The sequence below is a fragment of the Chenopodium album genome, chromosome 18 (assembly GCF_948465745.1).
Source record: "Chenopodium album chromosome 18, dcCheAlbu1.1, whole genome shotgun sequence".
NCBI classification, from domain to species: Eukaryota; Viridiplantae; Streptophyta; class Magnoliopsida; order Caryophyllales; family Amaranthaceae; genus Chenopodium; species Chenopodium album.
This window is the reverse complement of record NC_137851.1, coordinates 15,731,126-15,755,877: the sequence shown is the minus strand read 5'-3', so window position 1 is coordinate 15,755,877 and position 24,752 is coordinate 15,731,126. Positions and strand designations below refer to the sequence as shown.

The 24,752-nt window shown below is 33.1% G+C and overlaps 1 protein-coding gene across 1 annotated transcript; it reads left to right on the top strand.

Annotated features, from left to right (window-relative positions):
* The first annotated feature begins 2,477 nt into the window (after window positions 1-2,477).
* On the top strand, window positions 2,478-18,593 carry LOC145593182 (protein NRT1/ PTR FAMILY 2.3-like). Its single transcript, XM_081649688.1, has 4 exons — window positions 2,478-2,601; window positions 5,111-5,328; window positions 15,920-16,446; window positions 17,639-18,593. Exons 1-4 carry the CDS (start codon window positions 2,526-2,528, stop codon window positions 18,480-18,482), a joined length of 1,665 nt encoding a protein of 554 aa, XP_081505814.1. The 5' UTR covers window positions 2,478-2,525; the 3' UTR covers window positions 18,483-18,593.
* The last annotated feature ends 6,159 nt before the right edge of the window (window positions 18,594-24,752 follow it).

The window sequence follows — 24,752 nt, the reverse complement described above, 5'->3', positions numbered from 1 at the left end:
TGAGTAAGTCTGTTTCATTGAATAATCCATGCACTAAAAAAAGTTGGAAATGTATGTATTTGTATGAAAGTTTCAAAAATTGATATGATGAAATGTTCAAAAACGTATATATACTCACTCTGTCTTATATATATATATATATATATATATATATTTTGATTATTCAGCCTTATTGTACTTAGCCATTAATAAGCTTATTGGGCCATTGTGTGTTTAGGCCCTAATATTGCTAATTAGGTTGTATATAAACCTCACTTAATGTTAATACAATTCAAGGAAAATCAATTCCTAACATGATATCAGAGCTATAAACCCCAAAAAATGATTTTTTTTCCTCCTTCTCGATTAATTCTCAACAATGGCGGATGATGGAAAAATTGATCTGTCTTCTCCATTCTACCTCGACACAGGAGATCATTTCAGAAATTTAATTACTCACGTAATCTTGAAGGGTGATAATTATTTAGCGTGGTCTAGGGCGATTACTCTGTCATTACGATCGCGTGAAAAATTTGTGTTTGTGGATGGAGCTATCACCAAACCGACTGAGAAAATTTTTAAATATTTGTTCCATTTGCTTTATGCATGATTTTTGATGCAATGTTATTACTAATATATCTGTTATAAAAAAAAAGTTATTAAAAATATATATTGAGAAATTTAAAATCCAGATGAATTTAATAAGATCTCACATAAGTACATAACTATGTTTTGAAAAATTAAAAACACATATTCTAAGATTCTATAAGCATTAGAATCTTTCAATATTCCAAATGAGACCAATAAAAAAAAACTAAAGGAAGATCCAAATTTCCAAAGTTAAGATATTCAAAACCTTATCATATAAAACACCCAATAAATTGAATCCGTCTCAACTACACAATTTCGAACAAGGTCTAATTTATAGGAGGCTTTCAGACCCAGTTAGGTTTTTTTTTTTTTTTTTTTTAGTAATAAGAGTAATATTTTTTAGCACTACTAAGGGCCTATTCTGATTGACTGAACTCAGCTGAACTGAACTGAACTGAACTTATTAATTAGTGATTTTTAACTACGGATTAGTGATCTTTGATTATTTATTGATTATTTATTACTATGCATATGTGTATATATAAATGTACATATTAAAATATTTAAGAAAAATATACTATATAATTATAAAATATATGGAAAATATATTAAAAACTTGAAACCCCAAAACATTTTAAAAACATATACTATTTAATTTTAAAATAAAATAGTATTATGACAAAAGAACACAAAACACTTACATGCATCTAACCCATTATTTATTGATGATGATGATTATTATTATTATTATTATTATTATTATTATTTATTGATTATTATTATTATTATTTATTACTTATTGATTATTATTATTATTATTATTATTATTGTTGTTGTTGTTGTTGTTGTTGTTGTTGTTGTTGTTGTTGTCGTCGTCGTCGTTGTAATAAGAGCTTAAAAGAATGAAATTTGGCTTTATATCATTAGCAATATCATTAGACATCTTAGTTGAACTGAACTGAACTGAACTGAACTGAATTTCAACGGAAGAGAACAGGCCCTAAGGGCATGTTCACATTTACTAAACTGAACTGAGCTGAACTGAACTGATTGGAGCTGAACTGAGGTGAAATGAATATTTTATGAGAGAGGAAAATTAGGAGCTGAACTGAACTGAACTGATTGAAGCTAAACTGAATTGAACTGAAATTAAGTAAATGTGAACATGCCCTAATATTCAATAACATGCAAATGTGATTTTATTTTACATCCGTTTCATAATGTTCTAAACTTATAATGTTTGTACAAGAATTTAGAAAAATGAGAGAGTATGTACGACATAATACTAAAATAAAGTAGATAAAAAGATAGTGTAAATGATGAGTGAATGTAAGAGAAAATATGAATAAAATAAATTAAATGAGGCTGAACATACAGAAAAATGTAAATATTGTGGAGTAAGAGAGGTAGACAATAAAAAGATATTACCAAATATGAATAATTAAATGAAAGTATTAAGAACTTATGAAACTGATGAAAATAATAGAGTACATAACGTATTCTTGTGCCTCAACCATCGGTATAAACTTTTAGTTGAGTTGATCCTTTACATGGAATTAAGAGCCAGCGTGACACAAAGATCATAGGTTTAAATCTCATCCACTCCTTACTTCAAAGTGGAATATTAAGTGAAGGGTATGAAAAGGGCCCCAACGAATTCTCGTGTCAAGGGACGTGATAGAGTATATAGAATATTCCTGGGGCTCAACCATCCGCTGATGGCTGAGTACATTCTATCACACAATAAATTGCTTAAAGATTAAGACATCTTGACTTTTAGGATCATGAATCATGTGGTTTCAAGAAACAATAAAAAATAATATGTGAAAAAGAGGAGTATCATTGAATTCTTCAATTCACTATATATTGAGTGAGTGTTGATTAATATTCTTCACTTGTGCAAAAAAGATCCCTCTAAAAAATATCAGTCGTCACATCTAAAAGAAGCCAACCAAATGGAGCCAAACGAAGAAACAAAGCAACACATCAACAATGGCAAAGGGGGTTGGCTCAGCTCCTTCCTAGTTCTCGGTTTTTTTCTCTCTTTTCTCCTTTTTATCTTATTATGTTTGATAGTTTTACATTATATTATATTTTCAATACATATTATATATTCTTTATTCTTATCAAACTTGTTTTTAATGAAGAATTATTCCATGTTTAAGGTTTATGTTTGCTCATCTAATTTATATAATCTCTATGTTAGTTCTAAAAACTTTAATCTAGCTAAATATTTCTCGACAATTTATTCATATACAAATAGATAATTATGATCTTACAGACTACAGAGTACACTCAAATTAAATGATATTGGGTGAACACGGACCATCGTGCCATGAGTCCACCCAGTCAAATACTTTTTTTTTTTTAGAGGAAAACCGCTTTATTACTACCATACTAAAATATTTCAAAAACTGATATATCCAATAATTTTAATGATCAAAATTTTCAAATACTTTTTCAAAATATCCAAAAACTTATATGAAGTATTAATTTTGTAAGTCAAGATGTATGTGTAAAGACTTACACGTAATATCTAATTACTTATATTCGTATCTATCACCATGAGTCAAGATTTATACATTACTTTCTCGACTCATATTTGCTAAGTTATCTATAATGAATGCATTACAAATGAGTAAAACTGCCTAAGCTCCTGTCAAAAAAAAAAAAAAAAAAAAGAAAAGAAAAAAAAAAAAAGAAAATTAACTGCCTAAGCTAAGTTAAAATCAAGTAAATTATCTCCCTAATTTGATCTTTTTAGCTGCAAATAATAAATGCCCTGGTACCGACAAAATGTGATGTTATTTTCATCCCTCAACTATACTTTCTATGGTTCTCTGTCTTCCTCATCCTTTAAATTTATAATAAATCAAATCAAGTATAATTCATTTGTATTATTAAACAATGATCAAATCAATTAATTCACCATTAAAAGCGAATTTTTATTTTTTCTCATAACTAAAAGCTTGTTCATCACCAATCACAAATGCCTCCAAAATTATTTACGCAAGTGACTCAATTTTCAACAACTATTTTGTTGTACTCAATCAAACATAAATAAGAGAAATTCTTAAAGCCAAACAAGTAGGCTCATTTGACTTAAATAAGCAAGTTTTACAAAAACAAGTTTGCTTATATTTAATTAATTGTCAACAGTAAAGGTATAACTGGTTGCATAATGTAGTGCATGATGAGATTATAATAGAGGGTAAAGATAATGATATGATTATTGTACAAACTCGCATTGTAAAATTTTTTCATTCAATCAAACTTGTCTACTTTCTAGTTTCTCCACCAAACGACATAAAATTCCAATGCGTATACCAATAATTATAGTAAGCGTAAAGTGGTTGGGAAAGGATTCTTACTTTTCATCATATGATCATATCACCTTTTTTGTATTAAAAATCCCTCCATCACAATCATCATCATATAACTAAAATGATACGGAATACCTTTTAGGCTAATTATTAAGAAATAATAGTGGAAGTAGATGTGATTTTCTCTTAGAAGAAAAGAGAAATAGAAAGTACTCAGGGATATTCAATCAACAATTGATCCTTAAAAAAATAAATAAAAAAAAATTTATACTGTATTTTATTATATTTTCAATACTAGATCGATTAGACTTTTGCATTGCACGATTTTAAAAAAATTATTATTTTGCATAAAAATTAGTTTTTATCATTTTTGTAAAAAAGAGTGGCAATTATTTTCTGTTTGAAAAATATATAGTGTAGATTAAATAATAATAATAATAATAATAATAATAATAATAATTGCTAACATCATACTTAGAAATTGGAGGAAAGTTCTTAATGTGAGGATGACATGTAGGATAGTTTAGAGGTTGATGATGTCAGCAATGTTTTGTTTTAGTAATAGTTAATAGATTGGACACACGTACTGAATCAGACCAAATGCACCACCAAATCTCGCAGATGAAAATAAAATACTTTTAAATTCTCAATTTTTGTAGTTAATAACCTTTAAAAATCGGTTTAAGCCTTGAATTATTAATATTTCAATTGTTGGCCATGTCCAACCCATTTTAATTTCAAATTAATGATCGATTAATGAACACCGCCACTTATATGCTAATTTTAAGAAAGAGAGGTTACACTTGTTTTATTGTATTCAACATATCAATGTTAAAATAATTTGGACTAAGACTACAAATCAAATTTTATGCAACTTTGGGGTATTATTTGTAAGATATAAAATATTTCAACCTACAACCTTAAATTTAAACCCATTGTACAAGCTTTTGAACTCACAACCTTAAATTTAAATACTTAAGTGTTAGCCCCTAAACTATCACCATATTACATGTTATTTTATCAATTACCAATATTAAATGTAAATAACGATTTCAATACTAAAATTAATATAGTAACTCGTAGCATCACCCAAGCCTAAAAACTAGTTCAGGTTTAATTATTGTTGTTTTCCATTTTTATAATCCTATAGCTAGGTTAGCACTTAGCATGATTATATATAATATGAGTAACATTAAAATATTGGTATATGATTGTAGGAACAAGCATGGGATTAGGTATAGCATCGGGAGCATGGGTTTGCAACTTGATTGTGTTTCTAATCAGCGTTTTCAATGTGAAGAGCATTGCTGCTGCCCAAATTAGCAACATTATTAGCGGTTTCGTCAGTCTTTTCCCATTCGTAACAGCTGTTTTAGCTGATTCTGCTTTTGGTGCTTTCTCCGTTACATTTGTTTCTAGTATTGTTTCATTGTTGGTAAGTAATTTGTCCTCCAAACCTATATATGATTTGAATTAATTAGTGTGTTAGTGTAGATGAACTACTACAAGAGGGGGGGGGGGTGATTGGTAGTAGGTACCAATCGCGAAACTTAAGCGGAAATAAACAATTAAAACGTAAAGGAACTTAAAGCACACAACAAGTTTTACGAGGAAACCATCCAGTGCCCAACTGGAAGTAAAACCTCGGCCCTATTGGGACTTATAAACAAATTCCACTATAATAGGCAACTCTCCTAGTACAACCTATTACACAGACATTTGCTTCGCAAGTTCCACCACGGACACTTGACTATATGATAGGACACCTCCTACCAGACCTAAGACACCTCTCAGGACCCTTTTTCTCCTTTAACCCAGGACACTTCGTAGGTGACCCAAGACACCTCTCAGGTTCCTTTCACTCACTGTGCACTCACAGCTACCACTCGAATTTTACGAGATTTCAAACTCATCACTTGCGTGAATTTAAGAGAATTCACAATCTCACCCCAAAATACAAAACATTCAAAACCCTTTTTCCCATTACAAGATCTCATTGAATATCCCTAAATACATATCTATGAATAAAGAGATAAAACTAATATATTGGACACTCGAGACCTGTCTGGAACTCACTGGACGTACTGTGACCAAAACCTGATAGGAACTTTGACCAGGAGAACTGACTTAGCTTCGTGGTGAAGGATAAAACTATTAAGCACGACCACCTCACTTCGTCAGCCTCAACTTTGAATGAATACATATGAGCATATTTATAGTACACTCGAATTATTCATTTCATCTTGAAAAAGATAGATTTTCTGAAAAGATAAGTTTAAAAGATATTTTCTAAAAACAAGTTTTCCGAAAATATATCTTTTTGTTAAGAATAAAATCTGTCAATAATAATAAGATGAATTTAACATAAAATCAGATTTTATTTCAATCTTATCTTTTAGTTTAAAAATACTTTTTAAACAAAATTTATCTTTTTCCAAAAGGGATTTATTAGAAGATAAATATCTTTATTCAGTAAAACCAAATCCCTAAAAGATATGCATGTATAAGGTAAATATATATATCATTAAAACCGACTTTTAACAACGTGCACACTTAAGTTCCTATTAGGTTCCTGAACTCTGACAGTCTCTGAGTTCCTGACAAGTCAGTTACTCTAATTTCATTGACTGTTTGGAGTTCACCTTGGTTCTATAAAGACTTGTTCCACACCGACTTTTATGTCCAACATACTTACATGAATCCTAGAGAAATATACTTCTATTTCTCTGTCTTCATGTTGCTTCTCTGAAACTCTTGTTCTGGAATCCTGTAGTCTTGATATTTTCTGGATCTTAGGGTTTGCCCCAGCATGACACCGGAACCAGGTCGTTACAACCCGTTTTGAAGTTCCTGTTAAGAAACTTCTGAAAGTTCCATTTCTGGAACTCTTCTTCTAACTTTACTTGTATCCTCATGGATCTTCTAAAGTTCCTCTGTTTCAGTTCCTACTTCAGCCCTCAACGCTTACTGAACCTGCAAACATCACAACACTAGAAAATCCTTATTAAATGGAACTTTGCTCAATTCTTAACATCATCATCAAAACCTCATAAGGGTCAACAAGTTGCCCCTTTTTAATGATGACAAACTGAGCAAACTTCTGAGGATAACAAAGTAACTCAGAAGGTTAGTTTTTTCATTTATAAAAACAATAAAGAAAACTAAACTAAATTAAAAGACTTCTACACATACATGACATATATATGTATAGGATACTTACCTCGTGAAGCTAACATATGTAAACACCTATTTACATAGTTACCTTCATGGTTCCTTAGCCATCATCATGCTTATCAACCGTAACACTTATCATTGTTCTTGTTCCTCTATTGCTTATCCTATATTGCTCAAGTTCCTTATATATATACTTGTCATTGCTCAGGTTCCTTGTATCCTGTTCCAAACATAACTTGCTCTTTCTATGCACAACTTAACATACACATTAGATAGATAATCATCATTAGTTTATAATCATCAAAACCTAATTGCTCAACAATTGCCCCCCTTTTGATGATGACAAACTAATGATGCTTATCACATATTAAAGGATAATCGTTGTACATTTATTCCCCCTTAGTTTTTCCAGGAAATAACATTTAACAAAGTTAGGAACATACACAAGAACTTAACATATTTAGGAACTTAGCAATACACATCATTATCAATGTATATATACTTTCAACGATCATGATGTAAGAACTTTAGACTTAATTACTGCATACCATAAGCATCATACATAATCTTCCCCCTTTTGTCATTTTCAAAAGGGTATTGTTCCACACGTTTGTTTTTCGTAAATTATACACACTTAAAATCATATGTCACACCTACCACCATATAATAAGTAAATATATAATGGTTAAACACTTGTTGTTCCTAAAAGCCTCAAGGTACTCACTTTTCAAACACGGATACCATTTTCACACTAATTTCCAACTCACAATCCAAAGGCCCAACTTCAAAACCCTTAATTGAACTTGACAAATAAGAGGTTAAGAATCAAGTAAATATCAGAGGTAAAAAGTTAGGAATGGACTGCATGAATAGACAAATGAAAGCGCAAGCTCAAAGGATATATAAAGAATCATATGGAACAAAATAAGTAGAGGGAACATGAGGTGGAATTTGTGCTCTTCGTTTAGACCTTTTGAGATGAAGAGGTTCACCACATTTGTTCTTCATTTCATACTCTTGAAACTCCTGCTAAACACAACACATATTCATCTTACCAATTGATAACCAAATTCCCTTACTTCAACCACCAACTTCTTTGAGGAACATTCTGCATACTGGAACTTAAATAGATTTCAGTTTCATCATAGCCAAGTTCCTTCAACGTTTGTCGTTGTTCCTTCACTAGCTCACCAAGTATACGAGTACTCCACATCAAAGTCAATATTCTTCATCTTTAGATATCCAGGAAATTAAATATTTGATCACCCTTTTCTTTCTCTTTTCTTTTCTTTTCTTTTTATTTTATTTTTTTATTTATTTTTTTAAAGGGTGTCATTATACAAATTTTGCATACTTTCCTGGAATAACACATTTTTAAATCAATGAAGATATTACTTACTCATACACTTGAGTTCCACAACCAGATCTGAACCATTTTGATTTCTTGGTTCCTGCCTTATTCCCCCTGAGTCCCTTACCATTCTTCTTCCTTTTCAAGTACTTACTTCTTTCTTTATCTTCAACTTCCCCCTCAAAATATAATCACCATTTTTCATGTTTCATCAAATCATAAAAAGATGATCAACAAACTTAGAGCACATGGGAATCAAGAATAAGAAGTAAAAGTGTGTGAACGGAAAGAGGAAATTGAATTGGGTGAATAAGAATCTTCGATTTTCTGAATATGGGACAATTAAAGTATATGCAACACGGACACACAACTTAGAGTTGTAGAATAATGTTGCGATCGAAGATATATGGAGTGGATGCTTGAAAGTTGGCTAAAAGATAGGTTAGTTCCCTCTGAAATTTAAACAAGTGAGTTACAAACGGTCTGGGAACTTACCTGTCTTGTTCCATCAAAGTTTCTTCCATTGTTCCTTTGGAAACTTAGGAACTTCGTGTTTGACAGCACCCATAGTTCTATTATGAGACCTCTAATACTCTTAGGCAAGTGAGTATGTCTTTTACAACACACGAACTAAGTGTGACACATAAACAATAAGCGCACATTCTTTACTTTATGCTTAACATGCATAGGAACCCCAACTTGACATACCTTAAGGGAAAAATACTTTATACTCATGTTATGTTTTATCAAGTCTTGTTCCATTAAGCAATAAACAAGAATATGATAAGTCGAGACAAATCATAAGAGAATCAATTTACAAATTCACATATTGCATTCATACCAAAGATATATCAATTCAATTCATCTAATGCCGACATGTGAAAAGGAACTTATGTCTTATGTAGTCTTTTACCAGTAAAAATATAACTTTAAAGCATTGGTTGAATATGATGGCTTACCTTGGAGTTCTTGAAGTGGTTGTTCTATTCCTTGATGATCTCGAATCTAATATGAACTTCCACTTCTAACTCAAGTTCCATTGTCAGTGGTTAATGCTTACAAATATATTTTCTTATCATAAACTAGCAAAAACCAATACACAATGGCTCGTTAGTAGTACCAGAGATATATCAATGTACACAAGTACTACTAATAACTCAGTCCATCTTGAAAACAAAAATTGTTACTTTTAAAGCTTAATTTTCAAGAAGGAACTTGGATAGCGATTTATCCTAGAGTATGTTCCACATAGACGTCTACGAAAATTCATCTCGAGACATACAAGACATCCATGTGGTACAACTCTAATCCCATATAAACAGCAAGAACAAATATTATTCAATTTGCTTCAAGTCTAGCTACACACGCAACAAGTTCCTTAAAGACAATACATACCTTTGTATTGGTTGTTTCTTTAAGAACCAACTTGGCCTTGTTCCATTCACGTGCCTTACTCAACAAGCTTTTTCCAGAACACCCTTTTTAATCTCCGACCCTTTTTAGGTGTTCTAGAATAGGTTCAGGATGTGACATGCATCCTCTTCCTTTTAAGCTTATTAAGTTCCTGCTGCACATCTAACCTGATAACAACCAATTATATGTTTACATCTACCTTAAAAACAAACTTATCTTTTATACAACTATGAGTTATGAAGTCCATCTTTTTCGGTTGATATCTCGAGCTCTTCCCTGATCCTTGGTTGTTGAGGTTTTCCCCTTGGTTACATATGCATGAAAGACACTTTAGTTCCATAGTTTGTTGAGATATTGCTGGTCGGAACAAATATTATCTCAGCTCTGGAACTTCGTTGGAACTTGCTTTCTTGTATTAGTTCTTTGAACTTTGCTGCATGAGTTGGAACTTAACATCTCGAAGTTCCTCAACATATGTAGCTATCCCTTGCTGTTATTCTTAGTGACATATTTCTTTACTAGGAACTCAGTTAGTTCTTCAAGAACTTGCGAGTTCACCTTTTATCACCTATCTGATGGGAACAAACATGTTAGTCTCAAAATATGTTCACTTATTGCACATTAAACAAGATAGGGTAAACTCTTTATGTTTTGCTGTTCTCGGCGTTTATGGATAAATAGCCTTGGCACTTCTATCATCAAACATCCCTAAGTGGAACATAGGGTGTCTTGTTAATCAAACATCTATTGCTTCATTGTTGATGATGTAGCAAGAGGCGTTGAAAACTATTCCAAAGAACCTGCAAAGACCATTAGTATATAACTTTGTTCTCTTCTTGTCTTTCATGATTCAAAATTGGAAACTTGTTATCAATCCTGTGTTCCTGCAACAAACACTAAACATGTCTAGAACTAGGTTCCGTTGTTAGATCTATAACCTCATAGATGATGAACACTTAGCCACTTACCCTGTGATAGAAAATACTTTCAACAAACAATTCATCGTCTCTTCTATTAAGAAAAGTAACCAAGTGCACATTTGCTTTCATTACTTATAAACAAGACATCTCTTTCAATTAGTCTCTACATATCACATGGTAAACATATCCATATCACTAAGATCCAATGGATTAGTGTTGCTTACCATCTACCTGATGTTGAAAGAGAATGTAACATGTGTTTGATTCTCAAGCTTCTCGATCTTAACCTGTTTGGAACTTACATATACATATACCTATTATCGAGCTCCTACTAGGTTTATCAAGCATGAAAAGATTTACATGTTCACAGTTTGAAGTATAGAAGTATCTCATCTTCAATAAAACCTAGAAATGTCAGGTTGTTGTTAGGAATCACCTTGAGATCCACAAATGATGTGTTCCCTTTTTGATTCCCTTCATATGTGACATTTTCACTCTTTATTGATGATGTCATCTTGAAGCCATGAAACAACTAGAGTTACAAGCGATTGAAAACCAGAATGTGCATTAAAAACTTGACATAAAAATATTCACAATGGGATAGGAACTTGACTTACTAACTACCTGTTATGCAGCAATTTTACCTTCCGTGTTAGTATTATGAGTCAAGGTTCTTCCATTGTAGGTTTATAGCAGGAGATGCCTTGATTTGGCTATCATCATCTCCTTAGAACCTCGCTGTCAAGATACTACGATTTCCCTCCTACTGTAAACCTTCAACTCTCCATGTTCCTTTTAACATAAGGTTGGAACATGTCCTTCCGATCCTTTAGACCATTGTTTCTTGGGTAGAGGAACGTGTTGATTTAATCTCAAATTATTCAACACCTTGGCTAAGTCCCTCATATTATCATTCAAAAGATGTAACCTGAAAAATCAAAACCCAAGAGAATTCTTTTGTGCTTTCAATAGGTTAGTAAGTTAGTCAAAAGAGATAGATACAATCTAAGCATAAAAAATATTTGAGCATAAAGTTCCTGTAAGAAATACTCCCTTTTAGATGTTGCTCCATGAAAGAAATTATGAATCTTCAACATGCAGTCAAAGATAATCATCTTAACCCATCATCCTTCATGAGAGTTTGCTACATGAATTAATGCTTTGTTCCAGGGAACTTTAACCATAGGAACTTGACTGGAACTTGAACAAGAAGCTGAACAGAAATTTATAGTCTAGCTCCTATAGCACCTTGATATAGAAGCTTAGTTATTCCTGTATCCCTAATCCGTTTTATCATTTCAAATTCACCAAGTTCCAACTCCTTTCAGCATTGAGTTCCTAAAGGAACAAACTTTTATGCCCCGATTTATCTATATGGACAAACCTACAAAACAATCAATAATAACTTGCACAAAACTAAAAGAGAAGTTATTTTGTCATGATATACATTATAACTATCAAAACAACTTCTCTTCACATCCATTCACAAATAACCTTCATAAGAATAGGGAATTAAATTTCAATAGAAATTTGTGAAGGATTAATACATACCAAAAGCACATGACCAATATTTACAGAGAGATGTATAGGCGACTTACACACTTATCCATATTGTCGCTTCACCTACTACAAACCTCTTATAAAGGCTTTCTAGTGAGAGGAACTTGCACATAATTCCTTATATACAAACAACCAAAGATCATCGTTATTAATAAGTTGTCTCCACTCACATAGCCTGCAAAATTAGTCATCTTTTGGCTTGGTTACCCAATATATATTGGGTACCTTCATGTTAGTAATAGACGTCAATAATCCATAATTAAAATAACTACGGTTAAACCAACTATCTTTACTAACAATAAACATCATGTGTCTACATAATAAATATTCAGAATAATACATACACATGATAAGGTCATTCTTTGGCAAATATTCAAAATATACGTTCATTACCTTGCCCAAAGAATTAAGTTTCCATACAGGGGTAATCTAGGTTCCAAAAGACCAAATATGCATAATTCTACACAATGCGTTCCTTGAACTATTTTTAGTAAACCGATTCTTTAAAAATAAATCAATTCGTAAATCTGAAAAATACTTTCAAAATTGATTTACAAACTTTCAAAACAAAATCCAAAGTTTAAGTAGAAATATTGCAAGGAACTCGTACACATAATATCATGCATATAATCAAGATTTCAAAGATGAGACACTTACCTCAAAGATGTTCATCTTTGAATCAATTCTGCTTCACAAACAGACTTTGGTCTTCACGTGGTATTGGGAACGTTCTATGGTTGAGTTCCATTCGCTGCATTCCTTGTAGATATCCATCCTAGCCTAGAACTTGCTCCTCGGGGTTGCCCGGTTTATCAAGAGCACCAGCTCTGATACCAATTGTTAGTGTAGATGAACTACTACAAGAGGGGGGGTGAATGGTAGTAGGTTCCAATCGCAAAACTTAAGCGGAAATAAACAATTAAAACGTAAAGGAACTTAAAGCACACAACAAGTTTTACGGGGAAACCATCCAGTGCCCAACTAGAAGTAAAACCTCGGCCCTATTGGGACTTATAAACAAATTCCACTATAATAGGCAAATCTCCTAGTACAACCTATTACACAGACATTTGCTTCGCAAGTTCCACCACGGACACTTGACTATATGATAGGACACCTCCTACCAGACCTAAGACACCTCTCAGGACCCTTTTTCTCCTTTAACCCAGGACACTTCGTAGGTGACCCAAGACACCTCTCAGGTTCCTTTCACTCACTGTGCACTCACAGCTACCACTCGAATTTTACGAGATTTCAAACTCATCACTTGCGTGAATTTAAGAGAATTCACAATCTCACCCCAAAATACAAAACATTCAAAACCCTTTTTCCCATTACAAGATCTCATTGAATATCCCTAAATACATATCTATGAATAAAGAGATAAAACTAATATATTGGACACTCGAGACCTGTCTGGAACTCACTGGACGTACTGTGACCAAAACCTGATAGGAACTTTGACCAGGAGAACTGACTTAGCTTCGTGGTGAAGGATAAAACTATTAAGCACGACCACCTCACTTCGTCAGCCTCAACTTTGAATGAATACATATGAGCATATTTATAGTACACTCGAATTATTCATTTCATCTTGAAAAAGATAGATTTTCTGAAAAGATAAGTTTAAAAGATATTTTCTAAAAACAAGTTTTCCGAAAATATATCTTTTTGTTAAGAATAAAATCTGTCAATAATAATAAGATGAATTTAACATAAAATCAGATTTTATTTCAATCTTATCTTTTAGTTTAAAAATACTTTTTAAACAAAATTTATCTTTTTCCAAAAGGGATTTATTAGAAGATAAATATCTTTATTCAGTAAAACCAAATCCCTAAAAGATATGCACGTATAAGGTAAATATATATATCATTAAAACCGACTTTTAACAACGTGCACACTTAAGTTCCTATTAGGTTCCTGAACTCTGACAGTCTCTGAGTTCCTGACAAGTCAGTTACTCTAATTTCATTGACTGTTTGGAGTTCACCTTGGTTCTATAAAGACTTGTTCCAGACTGACTTTTATGTCCAACATACTTACATGAATCCTAGAGCAATATACTTCTATTTCTCTGTCTTCATGTTGCTTCTCTGAAACTCTTGTTCTGGAATCCTGTAGTCTTGATATATTCTGGATCTTAGGGTTTGCCCCAGCATGACACCGGAACCAGGTCGTTACAACCCGTTTTGAAGTTCCTGTTAAGAAACTTCTGAAAGTTCCATTTCTGGAACTCTTCTTATAACTTTACTTGTATCCTCATGGATCTTCTAAAGTTCCTCTGTTTCAGTTCCTACTTCAGCCCTCAACGCTTACTGAACCTGCAAACATCACAACACTAGAAAATCCTTATTAAATGGAACTTTGCTCAATTCTTAACATCATCATCAAAACCTCATAAGGGTCAACAAGTTGCCCCTTTTTAATGATGACAAACTGAGCAAACTTCTGAGGATAACAAAGTAACTCAGAAGGTTAGTTTTTTCATTTATAAAAACAATAAAGAAAACTAAACTAAATTAAAAGACTTCTACACATACATGACATATATATGTATAGGATACTGACCTCGTGAAGCTAACATATGTAAACACCTATTTACATAGTTACCTTCATGGTTCCTTAGCCATCATCATGCTTATCAACCGTAACACTTATCATTGTTCTTGTTCCTCTATTGCTTATCCTATATTGCTCAAGTTCCTTATATATATACTTGTCATTGCTCAGGTTCCTTGTATCCTGTTCCAAACATAACTTGCTCTTTATATGCACAACTCAACATACACGTTAGATAGATAATCATCATTAGTTTATAATCATCAAAACCTAATTGCTCAACATAGTGGTTTACTATGATGAGTGAAATTGATCGATCAAATTAAATTTGGTATTATAGACTTAGCTTCCATTCATTTATATATTTTTAAAGGTAAGATGAACGACCATATATATTGAGCCGGCACCTCTCACAAATTAAGATGAATAGACTTAGCCTTTTCTAATATGTACTCCATTGGCCCTTTTTTTTTTTTAATTATAGATACGTTTTTTAGCATAAAAAAAGGTGGATTAATAAGAGAAAATGTATGAAAGGTGAATAAATTTATATATGATGTACAAAAATCTCCGTTATATAAATGAATGGGAGGTGGTAGTGGGTGTCCTAATAAAATTTAGTAATACCACTACCCTTCATGGCTTATTATTTGCATTGAAAAAAATGATTTGACATGGATGATAAAATAAATATATGATTATTACAATTGAAATCGAAACAAATCAATCACAAATGACAAACTAAAATTTGGCACTAATGTTTCAATAACTATAAAGAGAATAGATTTGTAAGAAATTCTTGAACTATATACAAATTATTTTAAATCTATATAAATCTTATTTATAAAATGCGCAACTGCCGCAATTGTATGTGATTTAAGCTAGTCATATACAACGGTAAAATGCTAAAATTTAATTCCTATATATAGAACGTACAATGTATGAGGGAGTATGTAAGGATGTAAGGAACATACTATAAGAAGTTATATAAGCCTTTGCAATTCTACAAATGTATATTGCTTAATCTTTGTTATTCTAATTTACAGGGAGTACTTATGTTTACCTTAATAGTTACTATCAAATCCTTGAGGCCACCTCCATGCCCTCTTAACTCAACTTGTGTACCTCCGACAACCTTCCAGAACTCTTTTCTCTATGTAACACTTATACTAGCATCACTTGGTGTTGGAGGATCGCGATTTTTACTTGGAACCATGGGGGCAAATCAACTTGATAATCCTAAACATCAAGCAAGATTTTTCAATTGGTTTGTTTTTGTCATATATTTTAGTTGGATAATTGGGTTCACTCTTCTTATATATATCCAAACTAGTGTGAGTTGGGCACTTTCCTTCTTCATTGCTCTTGCCGCGAATTTGATTGCTGTTGCACTCTTCTTGCCTGGATCACGAATCTATCGTAAATGTCCACCTCAAGGAAGTCCTGCCACTAGCATAGCAAGGGTTTTTGTTGCCACCTTCAGAAATAAGAATGTGGTTGAAGATGATTGTTATCTTCATGACAATGAGCACTCAAAGTTGTCTTTTTATGAAAAGCCTAGTAAAAGTCTCGGGTATGCATTTCCACTCTATTTGTTGTTTTCCTTGATTCAATTATTTGTCTTCCAAAATCAAATACTTTACATAATTACTCCACTTTAGTTATTATGTGATGATCTTTGCATAGTGTACATACTTCCTCTGTTTCATATCAATTGCAATGCTTTAACTTTTGCGTTATTCGTTTATTTATATATATATATATTATTTATTTATTTATTTATCAATTTATAAAAATATATATTGGCATGTTGTAGATTAGTCTTTAAGTATATTTTCATTATATTAACCTTTTATATATACTTTTTTTATAACATATAATTACAAATATCATTGGTCAAGTTGTGCATTAATTAACATGTGTTACAGTCTGTATCAAAAAACATGTGTTACAGTCAAAATATTGCGATTATTATGAAACGAAAGGAGTATTAAACATTGACTATATCTTTGGTAGTTTACACTTAAAGGCAAGCGAACTAGTAGGGTAATGTGAAATCTTGTTAAATAAGTAGGTTGTTTATATATAAATATCATATAACTAATATATAAAGCTAAACTTTTAGCCAGACCACGAGACAGTGACACTTGACGTTACAACTTTTCGCCAAGTATCGCGCCACGTTGGATATATTAAAATAGACTTCATAAGATAAAAAAAATTAGTTTAGATTCTATTTTCAATCAAATTTGGATAGAATTTTAGGATAAAATTGTTAGTTGAGAGTTTTATTTTCAATAAAATACCAATATTTAATAGGTATAAATTGAATTATAATTTTATTCAAAAAAATATTAGATTATAACTCTATATTTCATATATATAAATTGAATTATAATTTATTCAAAAAAATGTTATATTATAACGCTAAAAAAAATACCAATATTATTATTAGTTATTTACATGCCTACTACATAGTTTAAATCGTCACAAAAGCACATCAATTCCTAACTAATTTTGTATTAGAGATATATTTTGAAATTTTACATATAGATTAAAAATTTATCTCAAAATTTAATAAACAACCTGAGCATTGCCCCAATAAATCACAGGTTAAAATTCGTCAAATGCATATCTTATCTTGATTGGTCAAGTTTGGGATATATATAGAGGGTATACTACCTAATGTAGTAGTGGTACTAATTGGTACAATATGGTGACAATAATCAAATGGTTTAAATAAACTTTGATGTTTTATGTTGAAGGTTTTTAAATCGAGCAGCATTAATAAAACAAGGTGACAACGAGACAAGAGACACCATAAAAAAGTCATGGAGCCAATGCACAGTTGAAGAAGTAGAAGACTTAAAGAAGCTAATCAAAATTATGCCACTTTGGTCAAGTAGCATCTTTCTAAGTGTTGCAGTCGGAATTATCATGAGTTTCACAGTGCTTATGGCATTAGTCATGGATAGAAGTGTTACATCTCATTATAAAGTCCCACCAGCAACTTTCGTCGTTGTCACCTTTGTACTCACGGCCATCACTTCCTCAATGCTCGATCGATACATACTTCCGATGTATGAAAAACTCACTGGTCGTCATTTGTCATTTTTAACATGTATCGGAATTGGACATGGTTGCAACATTCTTGCCGTGATAACCTTTGCTTTAATTGAAAGAAGGCGACTCAAATTGATCGAAGTCAACCACTTGACGGACCTACAAAATGCTGTTGCACCACTATCGGCCTTATGGCTCATAATTCCGTTAGTCATAACGGGTATTGGAGAAGGGTTTTCCTTTTCTCCAGAGGTGGCATTGTACTATCAAGAATTTCCGAAGTCACTAAGAAGTACGTCGACATCAATGATATCGTTGCATATAGCTGCTGGATTTTACATTAGCTCGGCGTTCATCAATTTGGTTGGTCGCACAACCTCTTGGTTGCCAAATGATATAAACCATGGAAGGGTTGATAAAGCATGTTGGTTACTTGCAATTGTAATAACGGTGAACTTTGCTTATTTCCTTGTTTGTGCTAAATTGTACAAGTATAACAATCCTGATTCAACGTCGTCAGACGATAGCAAAACTATGCCTAGTTGATTAAGATAAGGATTTCGCCTTAATGTAATGGCTTGCACATAATTGTTGTAAAGTCCCTTCATCTTCTTCTTCATTATTAAACCAACTTTGTTACTATCAATTTATTCTTTGTTTTAGGAGAATAGTAAACAAAGCCTCTTCAGAAGATAAAAGGGAAAGATTAACCATAAAAAAAACATTAATAATTATACTAATTTACGCATGTTTTTATTATATATTTCCAACTTTATACTTTAAAAAGTTTATCTAATGTTTATATATTATCTTAGGGCCCTTAGGCTTTGTTTAGTTCCATGCTACCGGTAACTTTTTAAAGAGTTTTTTTTTTTAAGGTACATGTGTCATCACATGATTAGTTGAAAAAAAAACTTACATGAACTTTTCAAAAAAAAAAAAAAAAAACAACCCCATCCACCACCAACTTTCCGACAGCTGCTTCCTTCGACCGCCCAGAATCCCGATCCCCTACCCCTAATTGCCGCCGCGCCCATAACCCTTCTCCCCACACCAACTCCAGTGTTGCCACTCCCTACCCCTAGAACCACTAAAACCCCCGCTCGAAAACCTCCTCACTCAAACCCGAAAAACCTAAAAAAATGCAACCCCACGGCACAAACCCCCTAATCGGCCCTCTCTCAACCTCGATACCCTAGTCTCTAGGGTTTCGAGGGTGGGGGATGGCCGTTGGAGGGTTATGCAGTGGGGCTGGGCGTTTATAAGGAATTCGGGTTCTGATAATGGTGGTTTTGGGGTCGGAATAGGTGATTTTGGTGGTACGAGAGAGGAGCGCTGGCACCAACACGTCGGAGGAAAGGTCTGGGCGCCGGCGCGGGGGATTTTAGGTGGCTACAGAGGTGGATGGTTTCGAGAAAGTCGAGGCTGGTGGTGGGAACGATGGTTGTAGGTGGGGTTGGGTTTTTGTTTAATTATTTAAGTTGATCTTTTTCTTTTTAAATTTCTTAATTTTTTTCCAACCATTCATGTGGTGACACGTGTCACCGTAACCTGCTATAATAGGTTGGTGACTGGTTGGGACTATTTTGAGCGAATGTCCCCTACAGTTCGGATTATTTAAAAATAATCCAAAGTTTGGATTATTTTGAGCGAACCGGCGAAAAATAAGATTATTTTTATCAATTTTTTTTAAAAAAATTATATTCAGTAAATAATTTCAATTTAGTGTAATTAATTCAGTTCAGTAAAAATAATTTGAGTTCAGTATATTAATTTCAATTCAGTAAAAATAATTTCAGTTCAGTAAAAATCAGTAACTCTAAATATGAAATATAATAGAGACTCGGTAAAAATGATTTCAGTTCAGCAAAATTAATTTCAGTTCAGTAAAAATAATTTCAGTTCAGTAAATATAATTTTAGCTCAGCAAAAATAAGATGAAGTGAACGAGGCCCTATAAAGAGATGCATATATTGTTGGGTTTCGATGAGTCTGAGTCACCGCGGAATTAAACCCGAGCCCAAGAACAAACTCACAATTAATATAACAAAAAGCATAAATAACAAGAATAGAGAAAAGACTAAATTACCCTTATAGCGTGTTTCGCTCAACCGGATAGAGCTCTTACTTGAGAAAAGCCGAGCCTCACAAATGGCAAGGACCTCTAACGAAGTCCACTCACAACTTGACCCGATCGGTCTACTGCTTGAAGGTTAGCCAAGTCCGACCAAAAAGACTACCCGAATAATTAATGAGCTTATAGGTTTTCTCTCAAATGGAGATACCTAATTGAGCTCTTACTCAAGTGAACAATCCCAAGGTATGCCTTGGCTATTTATAAGGAGTGCTTCCTTGTGAATTCCACTCATCTTTCAATGTGGGACTTTTTCACAAAAAGATCCCACATGGAAAGAATGTTGAATTCAATCCTTAGTTAAATAAACCAAGGAATAACTAAGTAACAAGTGTCACATGGTTAGGTGAGGACCACTTCCTCACGTGCTCCCCAAGGTAACTCACATGCATTGTGAGCTAACCATGTGGCACCCAACCTTGAGCCCCAAGTTGGGTTCGATTGGGCCGCCACCTTTAGGCCCGCGTCCATGACCCGTCACCCGGATCCGCGGCCCTTGCCACATGGTACTGCTAACGTGGCACGCTGCTACATGGCGCTGCCACGTGGCACACTTCTATTTGGCGCGCTTCCCTCGCCTTTCGCGTGGCTAGAGTTTTTACTTGTTACTTGAAGCATTTTCCCGTCTCGCCAATTCCTAAATTTTGGCTCGACTTTTTGAGATTCGGTTCCGACGCTCTAAGCTCGGAATCCGAAGTCTTTGTTCACAATACTCGAGTGACTCATTAATTCCTTTCGGATTAATTCGTTATGTCGGATCGTTAGTTGCTTGGGTGTGACCCGAAGGGTTCAGTCAAAATTAAGCTGTAATATTAATTATACATTAATTTACTGATCGGAAGCGGCCTCCACCTAGGCATTCCGATCACTTGAACTCACTGAATAAATAGCTTTTCAATAGCTCCGAACCCTCTATCGGAATAATACACTTGTTTGAAGGACACCATTCTTTTCAATCTCCCACTTGTCCTTCCGGATAAGTGCGCTTTTAGTGTATAGCCTTTTTCCTATGTCACTTAATGTCTCTTCATGAACTAAAAGGTAAGATTATTCGTCATCCTTATTACGTCCAGAAGTGTTTCTTGAAATCCGAGTTTGACTGTCAATAAATAGATGATTTCTAAAATCCATCCGAGCACGGCTATGCATTTTCACAGTTTCGCTCTTCGAGAGGCCTTGTAAACAACAAAGACATGTTCCCTATTGTTAGTAGGGGGACATTCCCAGTCTTGTAATGTAAGCTTCTCTTACTAAGAGGACCTAGCCACCCGAGTGTTACCGTTATAATCCCCATGTACGGCAGACGTTTGATGAACATCAAAGCGGACTAATACTCAAACAAGAGAACTCACAATACTTATGGTCGAGGAAAGAGGTTCCGATAGCCATAATGAGAAGTATACTTATGACGATTTTTTAATCTCTTAAAGTATTCTCATAGGTCGATCCAGTATGGTTCTAAACCAATACCTGTGCAAATGATTTACGACAATCATGTCCTTGTACCACAAGAAACGGTGCTATAAATCAAACTACACACTAATCTCAAGCGGTCATTAATCGTCCATCATTTAAATGACCCCGATTAGGGATAATTTCCGATTATAATATTCAATGTTCACTTAATAGGTGTTTCTTTATCCAAGACTGGTCTTGATACCCTATTTTGAATATTCTCAAAATGGAATGGACTCATAATTTAATTCTAAACCACAATTAAATAGAAGCGGAGTGATAAAATTGCATGAAATTAAATTAATCCAAAACCTGAATGGTTCATCTTATGATAAATGTTTTTTCCAAATGTTTATAAAACATTTATAGAAATCACACCCATATTTAATATGCTTGATTTCTTTCGTGCAATTGTGAATGTTGTCGTTCACTTATTGCATAGGTTTAGTTGTAATTACGTTGCAAATCTTAGCATCTACATTATTGATCACTTTCATAATAAGATGATAAAATTTGAGAGTGTTATGGATTATCTGTGATTTAGGATTTATTGTCCAAGTGATGGCTCCCACTCATTTTCATGATTGAGATCTTCAACTTGACAACCTACAATCATCAATGTTCAACAACGAATTTTCCATTTAACATCTTCCTTATTATTGCCTTTAAAGCAACAATATTCTCAACATATATTTTAGTAGACTTCCTGATGATGCTTTGCTTGGGTTTCACTCCAAACGACTCACAACGATTTGGGATACCCTAATCACTTGTGATAATGGAAATTTACCTTAAATTTCCGCACATTACACATGGATGCACATTCATGTTATCATTCTCAAGCCACGACGCTTCTTACTTCGTGCTTACAAATGGCTTCCTTGTTAAGGATCTTATCCTTGTTAAGGTTTGTGCTTGCAACATTAATACTAAAAGTATATTTGTTTCCATGAGTCAAGAACTCATCCTCTTACTTATTCAAGTGCTACGGATGTTCTTGATCATAATCTAACGATCTATTACTTAGATTCAAGTTGATTGGTACTATATACGTACTTCACATGCTCTAAGCAAGTAAGTCGTGTGACGATTCCATATCGTAGTGTACATGATGGATTTAATTGTAGAATGATTCTCAATCTTATTCCATCCATGTGACATTTTAGCTCATCCAGTTCCACTGGGTCTTGCTAAACTGTTTGCTATGTGATACGGTTGAAAGTCTCTACTAGAGTCTTTGTTGTTTGACTTAGCATTTAGCTTAGCTTATACTTAGTTTAAACATTTACTTAGTTTTATACATATGGGTCGAAAGCCTTTCAAAGTCCTTCATGTTTAAGATGGTAAATTTCTTTACTCATTTAAACATTTAATTAAGTCTATACCATAGATCTTAATTCCCAATATGTACTAAGTATCGTCTTTAGCTTGGTCCATTGTCGAAAATACTTTCAAATCTAAGCATTTAGCATTTGATAGTTAATTTACAACAGAGAATAGTTCGTAAACTTCTTGTTGGACCTTACAAGACTGACTCTTGCTCCCACTAAACTTCTTATCCACCAGAATTTCTACATTTCTCTATAAGTCAATCCTTTTATTAACTTTATGAGAAAACACGTTCCAATTCCTTTATGCAATGCTTCCTTCAATCCCATAATGGATTTCTTGAGTTTGCTTTCAAATCTAACATTATTTAGATTTTCAAAACCCTTAGATTATTTTCATAGTCACTTCCAAAATCCTATTTTAGGAAGGCTGTTTTGGTATCTATTTTTCCATATTTCATATTGTAGACACCCAAATGTGTCTCCCCAAAACCAAACCCAGTGATGAATACTTTTCACATTATTTGATTATCAAACGAAGTGAAAGTGTGAAAAGTCTAGTGATGTGGATGTTTTTATTAAAATATCTCTCTTTCTGTTTTTGAAAACATTTCTTTTCTTTTCTTTCACTCTATTTATGAAAATAGCCAGTCCAATTTAGTTTGGTCCATGATAAAGGTCCAATAATAGTGTAGTTGGATTGGGCTCGAAAAGAGCTTTCCAACGATATATTATAAGCCTAATTCCGATGAATAAAGAGGAAGTTATGGATTAAATTAGATTTGGCCCAAAATGATTTTACATGTGGTCCGATGATCTAGAGGAGGGCCTATTAATTATTATTCCTAAGGTTATAAGGATTGGTTTTAATCTTCTAGAAATATCTAGAAGGTTCTTTTTAATTCTAATGAGATTAGGAGTGATAATTATATTTTAAAGAGTTTTATTTTGAATAAAATATGTGATTTGGCACAAATATGATTTTTAATTTGCTTAACGCGGAATTAGCTGCTTAATCGTATTAAGAAGATGATTTCGTGTACAAAGCGCGTTTTAATTTTGACTTAGCGCGAGACGACAAAGCTGTCGCTTGGCGCTGACAGCTGTCGTCTGGCGCTAACTCTTGTCCTTGGCGACAGGAGGTATTTTATTCCGAATAGGACTTGATTTGTTTCCGGACTATTTTCTATATAAATAGGGGTCGTATTTCCCTGTTTTTTATCATCAGCAGTCATCAATTATTCACAATTAACAATTATCATTCACAACCATCATCTCTCTCTAAAAGCTAGAAGCTCTCTCTCTCTTTTCTTTATCTAAACCTTCCCCTCTCACAAAATTCCACATTCACAAGTTCTAGACACACCTAGCCTAGTTCGAAGTTGCCTTCGCCCTAGACGTGAAAGGTTTAATATTTCTAAGGGTTTGGTCCCAAATCTCTATTTCAATTATTTAATTTAATTGTTTGATTTTATATTTTCCTTGAAGTTACTAACGTGTGTATTTTGTTATTAGAAAGAGATACGAGGCATTGAAGTAAGTACTTTAATTACTTTATTGATCCTTTGATATAGAAATCATGCTTAGATTATTTTGTTGATTCTTAGTATCATGTTAGGATGTTTTATTGCTTCCTAGTATCATGTTTAGGGTTAACTAATATTTATGATATTGTTATGGTGCTTCCTATTTCTTTCTTAATATCATGTTAGTGTCATGATAGGGATAAAGATTTGATCTTTAATGTTTAGTGACATGCTAGGGTTTGTTATTAATCTTGTTAGTATCATGCCTAGGATCTTGCTAATATTATTAAGCTTTATTGAGATTGAGATGATGATGATGATGATGATGATGATGATGATTGTTATTATTTATTGTTGCTTGATATATTTCTTA

What these genes read in the sequence shown, in the direction of transcription:
- LOC145593182 (XM_081649688.1), top strand. Translation starts at nt 2,526, where the DNA reads ATGGAGCCAAACGAAGAAACAAAGCAACACATCAACAATGGCAAAGGG. An exon ending in CTAGTATTGTTTCATTGTTG is followed by an intron (nt 5,329 to 15,919) that starts GTAAGTAATTTG and finishes TCTAATTTACAG; the next exon opens with GGAGTACTTATGTTTACCTT. An exon ending in AAGCCTAGTAAAAGTCTCGG is followed by an intron (nt 16,447 to 17,638) that starts GTATGCATTTCC and finishes TTTATGTTGAAG; the next exon opens with GTTTTTAAATCGAGCAGCAT.